Raw genomic sequence first — 8,209 nt, 5'->3', positions numbered from 1 at the left:
ATATTTCGTTCCATGGACTGCCAATGACAGCTTTTTAATTTTAATTACCTATCTGATCAAACTTTCCATTTCAAAAGAAGGGAAAATTCATTCTGGTAACCAAGCTAGTATTCAAAGAGATCAGAAAACAATTATGAATGCTAGTAACCAAAATATTTTTGGATTCCTGAGTTTCCCTCCAGTCACCAGATTGTGTTGTCTCTGTTGCAAGATGTTTTTTCAATACCATTCCATGGAAAGAGTTATATTTTTATCTTCACTTCAATCTTATAATAGACCTAGGAAAACAGTTCAATTATAGCAGCTTTGTTGATTGATTCTAATGGTTTGCCAAATTTTATATATTAAAAAGTCAAATAATTATATAAGAAATGACTGTCTATTAATCTTTTTTTTTTTAATCAGACAAAAGGATGCTTAATAGTACAAGGAAAAGTAATATCTCAACAAAAATAAAGCGCAAAACATTAACTAGTAACTAACCCTAACCCATAATAACTGCAACATAACACAGGTATAAAATTGAATAATTAACAGCAGTATTAGTAGAAAACATACAACTTAACGTACAAATTACTCAAGGGAAACAAAATTTTACGTGAACATCGTTTCAGCGGAAAAGTATTGAAATATCACAATATGTATCAACAGTTTTCGTATTTTAGGCGTCGGCAATCCCCTCCACCAGTGTACTCCTTTGCGATTTTATATTGGGGATGTTATGTTAACCCTGAAAACTGTATGAAGGAACACTTTAATTTTAATGTCTAGCACATGAAATGCAAATATGCTATGATTTTGGTAAACAATTTCAAGCGCGTACAAAAAAAATAATATATTGCACGTCGAATTTAAGTGGCATCTTGTTGCGATGAAATTGACCTGCTGAAAGAGGCATGAAATTGATTCCGTTCCTGAAATTTACAGAACAAAAGAAAACTATTTCCATTATATCTTCCCGCTAGTCCTTGAATCAAATATCACGCTTGTTGGCGTTAACTCCGTTTTCGCCCAAATAAATTCATCAGGAAATGCAAACACTTTCTTTTCATGACTGTGTACAATATTTACACACACACAACATAAGAAGAGTCTGCCGTTTTTTCACTTCGATGAAGTCTCATATATTTAATTTTACAAGACGGCATAAAATCAGCGATCGACAAATAAAGCCCAGATATTAAAATCAAAATTTACGTCAGTAATAATTATCAAAGATTTTGGCCCACATGTACGTGTTTTGTCATGGCGTGTTTCAAACACAAGACATTCTCCGACGAATTATAATTTCATCGGATTTTTTTCGCCGATTTAGATAACCTAAAAAGCGATTTAAAGAAGAAAAAGAGACGATCTGAAATACTGGATCCATTTTCCAAGATCGCCTTTATGCCAAAACAGCAGGGTTTGATTTTTTTTTCAAATTTCTTCAACAAAAGCGAATCATGAAATCCTCGTTGTTGTATTGGCTAAATATAAATTTTGCATTAGGTCCGTTGCTTGTTCAAATTAATTTAAGGACATATACGATTAGATTCAGAGGCAGATGAAAACGTCGATCGACAAAACTTAGAAATTGGGAATTTTGTAAGGTCGGCTTTGTTTACCAACGCACAAGACTGGGAAAGTCAAGTACTGCAACCTCGTTGTGTTTATATGCCAGAACGATCCGTCATCTGGTTTCCTTCATTTACACGCTCGGTAAGAAAACGCCGATTCTCTTGCCGCATGCAAATAGCCGTGATTTCAAGCTGTTGTTCCTGTGCATTCACTCGCATGAAACTTTTCAACTTGCACAAAAAAATTCTATATATGAGCTGACGTATGCCTACCTTCTATGCGGTTGACAAGCTCTCTCATTTTCCGCTTGAGTGGAACATTGTCGATCTCTTCTAGAAGGTCGTACAAAGATTGAATGTTCGGACACAGTGACTCGAATCGTTTAGCCTCCTGTCGCATAGCGATGGCCTCCAGAGAATTGGAAACCGGCATTTTTATTCTCATAAGTACTTAGGGAACGAGACTATCTAACTTGAAGCTGGTTTATCATTGAAATGGTGGCTCAGCTGTTATGATAAATTTGTCACCAGTGTCACACACGATCGCAGGAACGAGGCACGCACTGGCACCCTGGTGTCATTTTCTAGCTATTGTTTACAATACACAGCAAATGAACTGTTTTAATCTCATTTTGCTTAAGCCTGCGAAACAAAATGACCTGTAAATTTTGTGGATTTATTGCTCTTCTTTCAAAGGAAACACATGGCAAAGAAAACCAAAGAAAGCATTCTATGAGGCTAAGCGGTTTCAGTTTCGATATCGCATGGAAACTGATTCGGTCATAATTTTTCGTTTCGACGGCTTGCTCCCATGAATGAGTTCTTTAAAGTAGAAACAATTTTTCACAAGGCTGATTTATTATCCAAAACCTTACAATTTTGAGGTGACGTTTAAATGCAATGATAACCTGAAAATCCATAATTCGAATAGGGACCGGAAACCGGATGTCTAAACTACTGATACCAGTCTTGCGTGATAAGACGATTAGTGGCGGTTTTCTCTATACTATGTCGATGGGACTGAAACATCAAGCAATTGACCAAATTCAAGAACAAGACACTTTACTCTCACGGTCCGGTGAATTTAATGCTGGGGGTAACCCTGCGATGGACTAGCATCCCATCCAGGGGGCGTAGAAATACTCCTAGTCGCTTCACGCTACAGTAACCGGAGATAAGCGCTGGCCTGATGGGCCTTCTAGGCTCGTAGCAGACTTTACCTTTACCTTACCAAGAAAAGCTAATCCACGAATTACGGAAAAAACCTCTCTGAGGTGAGCTGTTCTGTACACGGTTAGAACGGTAACGCTGTTTTGAAAGAGAGCACTGAATAGTCATTCGACTGAGTCTAAGAGGCCTTCCCAGAGGTTTCGGGAAACAAGGGAACAAAGACAAAATAATAACCATTTTAGGGATAAAAAAGCTGCGAACAAGTTTCGAAATAATTTCGGAAACAAGGGAACACAAGCAAATTTTTAAAGCAGACAAGGGAACAATACGTTCCGCAGTCCCTGTGGATTTGCTCTGAAAATGGAACTTTTTCTATATTTGATATTGTTCAATCGAATAGTAACTGCAACGCAAAGGAAGCAGTGACACCCTATTAAACCTGGAACTTGAGAACATTTGCTTTTTCTCTGCCCGTGTCCAGCGCCGACACCGTGATTTATAACCCAGGGTGAAGAAAGAAACTGTGAAGCTAAGTTTCGTTTCTAAGGAAACATCGCGCCGTCGACAGAGCAAGCTACAATGGGTGCTCCAAACGATTCAATAATGGACATAAATCCTCTCATTGTTAGGGTCCCTTTATATTAAGTCTAAACCTTTGCTCATTATTTCCAACAACAAGGTAAGGGTAAAGGTTAGTGTTATTTATAATTTTAGGGTAAATACGGCTGTTTATCCTTACTCGAGGAGCAGAGTTTGCATTGGGCGACACTTTGCATGTGAAGTCTGATGACATAAGGGGAAACTTCGTGACACGTAATATTAAAATTCGTGTGCATCCAATTACGGGCATTCCTGGACATATATATTTGTATGCAAACCCAGGCCGCCACTGAGACAGGCTGTCGGTTTAAGAGGTATTTTAGTAAGTATTTCCGTTAAATTGATTTGACACAATATAAAGGCGATGTAAGTAATCACTCAGGTATGGATAAGAAATATTGAGCCTGGTATATTTTTACCAATGCAAGGAATGCGTACTATAGAAGCAATTTCAAAGACGGCTCTTGTGAATGATAGCTTGATAACGGTAGTCTCTTTAAAGTTTACAATCACAGAACAATTGAGATTCCACTGTTCCATTAAGGACTTGATTTAGTTTGAGCGTGGTTAAAACGTAACGTAAGCATATACAAAACAAAACAATAACGATTAATACAATGTTGCGACGGAACGACTCGCCTTTGGTGAATTGTCTCCCGGCACAATCATTTTCACAGTCTATCGATTCATTTGCTGTTAACAATTCCTACATACAAAGTTCAGGCGGTTCTGTACCAACACGATAACAAAAGAAGTTCAAATGAAGATTTGTTAGATGTTAAAATCTATCATACCTGCGATCCATGGCATTTGGTGAAGGTTAGTCAGCAAAGAGTTCATTCTTCATAGTTAGAATAAAAAAGCGCCACTGAAGAGAATGAAATATCACTTTATAGCGATATCTATGCAGTTCAAAAACGTCATGAGATTATGGAAATGTCACTGAATTCTCAAAACAATATACTGCAAAAATACTCAGCAGCCACAAGTGAGAATTTGAGAATTGATCTTGGAGCAATAGAAACATTGCTGCAGGCTGTTATATAGGCCCTTTCAATTAACTGCGAATAACAAGCCTTATAATGGCCCATATGGCCATTGCGTGCTTGAGAAGTTTGTGGTTTGAATTGGAATATATAAACAGTTTATAGTTTACCAAAATACAGCCTGCGAAATGAAAACTGTAGGAATAAGCAACGTTTTTTTCGAATGAAACAAACAAAACAAGACAAGTCATTTTTTCCTTCAGAGTTGTACAATGAAAGACAAGTAAAATATAAAGTAATTCCCTGGACCTGATCAGAAACGGCAACCCAAACATCATTTCAAAATATAACTTAAAGCTATCACAAGTATTTCCCGATTATTCCGTCTTGTTCATCTTGTACAATACGGGCGAACTATCGTGTAAAAGTGGATGGGTACGAACGGTTTTAAAACAGAAAAGGAATGGTTCTTTGTTACATGCTCACGTTGCTATCAAAACGTAGAATTTTTGGTGAGTTCATGTTGTTGCTTACGGCAAAAAAATCTCACGGAAATTCATCCTTTTTTAACCAATGATATTCTTGTCTTGCGGCGTTGTAGTTGCGGTAGCCGTCCCCTTGACTACGGCAGCCCCTCTTGCGCGTGCCTGTCTTCTTTCTTCACGCGCTCGACTAACTAATCAGCGAGAGAAGGTACGTCAGCTCTTTGTTTAGAATTACCGCGCGCCGAGGTCGTAATTACTGTTATGTAATACTGTACGAGCCAAGGCTGCTGGCACATGGGTAATTCGTGCGTTTTAGGGCTGACAAAGACTGATATAGGCCGATCCAACTGGGCTAATAACCTTTTTCGTCCTGAGAGTGAAGCTTCATGATAAATTTTACTCCGGCTGTCCAACGTCAGACGATTACCCGTCAATGGGGGCTATTTGAGGGGTGAATGACCCAGAATGTTAACAGCAAACAGAAATTTCAAGGGATCTCTTACCAGATAAGCAAATGCTCGGTTGTTGTTTGTAACCGATCCTTCAAGAATCGAATACTAGCTGTCACTACAAATTTGAGCACGATTTACCAGACAATGTTTGTTTAAAAAGTCGAAAATCACAAAGAATGTTTTGGTTCATTGGCGCACGCACATGCCACTGAGTTGGTTAGTCAGTTTTTTAAAGGCCTAAAATTGACGAGTCAGATTAGCTTAATAAATTCTTTTAACTCTTAAGGTCAGCTTGTGTGTAGAAAGCCGACTTCTAGAAACAAGTTCGTTATACAAAGATAGCCATTTGCCTGTATCGTCTTAAACTCCGTTCCAGTTCAACTGTTATGCTAATTCATTTTCTATATCTAAGTTAGCACGCATACATATTTAATTTATCACTTCTAATTACAAGGGCTTTTCAGGGCAAACGAAACGAACAGTACAGAAGAATGATTTCACATCATCCCAACTGGTAGGAGGTAAACCAGTTGGCTATTTCAAGGCAAGTGAAGCCGAGAAGATGAGTTGGGGAGTATACTAGAATAAAATTCAGTTAGCTAGAGTTCGGAACGGGTTTTGAACATTGTATCAGGAACAAATGCATAAAGGAAAGGAAAGGAACTTTATTTAAGTGTCTAGTCGTTCTAGCGCTGGAGCACTAATTGGGGACTCTGTAAACTGAAAGTTACATTTAACGCAAATCAAGTCAAATAAATAAGTTATTTCGTCATTACATCAGCTGTACTTCAGTCTTAGTACGAATCAAGAACCGTGCAACACAAAAATACACAAGAGTGACATGTTTGTGACCAGGCCCCAGTTGTTCAAAAGGTGGATAACGCTATCCACCCGATAAATCACAGTCCACTGGATAGTGCCATTGTTTTCGCTATTACTTATCCACTGGATAGTGATTTATCCGGCGGATAGCGCCATCCATCGTTTGAACAACTGCGGCCAAATGCCTTCAGTTCGGCACAATTCAAATATGTTTAATGTGCAACAGCAATATCTGCAAAGACCAAAAATAGAGGCCACATTTCTAATCCAGTGTCTGGTGTATGTCCAGAGTAAAACTGAGCAGTCGCATAAGGTCTTGCAATCAAACGTCTAACTCCGCCAGTAGCCAAGCAAAATGTGCCTCGCGTACAAGACCACGCAAATGGCTTGATAAGGCGGTCACCTTGGTGTGGTATTTCGGACAAGAAAACCGGAAAAACGGGTCTTCCTCCTCCTCCATGTTGATCTGCGACGAAACCACCAAGGGGACCTTCTTCTGCCCAAGCGTGTTCAGCAGCGCGAAATATTTCGGCCACTTGGGCTTGTTGCGTCGAGGGTAGCTGATCGTAAACATTCGGTTGAATTCCGAGCGTACAAGAGCATAACGTACCCATAGGAGCACCGCCTTGTTGAATTCGTTGAAAGTAAACCAAATAACGATGCTTGAACCACGGTTCCATAAGCAACCTATGATCCGAAGGCGGTGGATTACGCCGAGGAAACATTTTGCCCGAATAGAATGCCATTTTGTTCGCGACAATCTAATTAACAGTAAGTTATTTCAAGTACTTTACATATAAAACACGGAAACGATGTCAGCAGGATACACAAACCATAAATACTCATAACATTGTTTAAAAGCCAATCAAGGGTGTAATTTCAAAATAAACCTGTTTATCGGTTTTCAGATTGGTTATCGTTTTAGAACTTAACACTTCTTTTTTCGCCGAGGTTTCAGGGATGTAGGTGGTTTGCGAATAGCCTCTTGGGATGGGTTGCAGAGTGTTGCAATATACAAATACTAGTAAGCTAAAAAAAGACTAATGAGAAATCCCTTGTTTTTGTCCACAAACGCGGAAGCCATGACGTTGCGTAAAAGCCCCATATAGAGAGAATCTCGATTTTGGGTGGCTTTTGAAAAAGGATAACACCATAAATAACATCTGCCGAAACCAACTTTTCCTTTACGGTGAAATTACATGAAAGTTAACTGATTTCGTACTTAAACATAAGTTCAAAGATGAAAACAACGAGATATTCAGGAAAGTGTAGACTTGAACCCGTGTCTTTTGCCACTCCATATTACACCTGCGATATCCGTTGGAGTAAAAAGCACAAATTCCATGATAAGTATATAACGGAAGTACTCAACACCGGCGGTCACCTATTTAAGTAACCCGGTTCTGAAATCGGTGTTTATAGGAGCCATGTCACACATTCAGCAACTGGGAAGTGGGAACCAAATTAAACCAACCGAAACGCAAAAATAGCTACTTAAAACAATAAAAGAAGGTTTCAATAAAACAGCACACACAAAAGGAAGTAGAAATGGGCAAAATTGTAGAAGATTAGAATGGATTGCAATTGGGGTTTTTGATACTGCTCGGCCTAACAGTTTTTCGAGTTTGTCTTGGGTTAAAGTTACACAACTATGTAGTAGTTGTACAGCATATGTACAATGTATGTAGTACAGCAAATAGATAAGACCTCAGAGACACCACTGTGTAGGTTGTGTACATGTGGAGATGCCACTGAAACAGTACGACACATTGTCAGTGGATGCAAGAAGCTTGCTCAGAGAGATTATAGGAAGCGCCACGACAAGGTGGCCCTGCGGGTACACTGGGAGATGTGCAGGAAGTATGGGATAGAGTGTAATGACAAGTGGTATGACCATCAACCCTTGCCAACCGCAGAAAATGGAGAAGTGAGGATTACCTGGGACATGACTATCTACACAGACAAAGTGCTGAAACATAATCGGCCAGATATTACTCTAGTGCATAAAGACACACAGAAATGGACACTTATTGACATAGCTGTGCCAGCGGACCAGACCATCACCAGAACTGAAGAGGAGAAGGTTGAAAAGTACCAGGAACTAGCATTTTAAATCAGAAGGATTCAAGGAGCCT

General features: G+C 39.1%; 2 protein-coding genes across 3 annotated transcripts in view; both read right to left on the bottom strand.

The window, feature by feature from the left end:
• Positions 1–4,256, bottom strand: part of LOC138046662 (arf-GAP with GTPase, ANK repeat and PH domain-containing protein 1-like) — a 41,616-nt gene extending 37,360 nt beyond the window's left edge. The window contains exon 1 of one of the 2 annotated variants that reach the window (XM_068893272.1): positions 4,124–4,256. In XM_068893272.1, the coding sequence (XP_068749373.1) occupies positions 4,124–4,169 (46 nt within the window). In that variant the 5' untranslated portion in view covers positions 4,170–4,256. Of the gene's footprint in view, positions 1–1,832; positions 2,067–4,123 lie in introns of those variants that run through there. The other variant, XM_068893266.1, reaches the window with a different exon arrangement.
• A 1,641-nt stretch (positions 4,257–5,897) lies between these two features.
• On the bottom strand, positions 5,898–7,054 carry LOC138053874 (uncharacterized). Its single transcript, XM_068900414.1, has one exon. The coding sequence runs from the start codon at positions 6,818–6,820 to the stop codon at positions 6,287–6,289; it is 534 nt and encodes a 177-aa protein (XP_068756515.1). The 5' UTR covers positions 6,821–7,054; the 3' UTR covers positions 5,898–6,286.
• Between the last annotated feature and the right edge of the window lie 1,155 nt (positions 7,055–8,209).

This window comes from Montipora capricornis, chromosome 1 (genome assembly GCF_036669925.1).
Source record: "Montipora capricornis isolate CH-2021 chromosome 1, ASM3666992v2, whole genome shotgun sequence".
Taxonomy (NCBI): Eukaryota; Metazoa; Cnidaria; class Anthozoa; order Scleractinia; family Acroporidae; genus Montipora; species Montipora capricornis.
The sequence above is the reverse complement of the archived record's forward strand: the minus strand, read 5'-3'. Positions and strand labels throughout refer to the sequence as shown.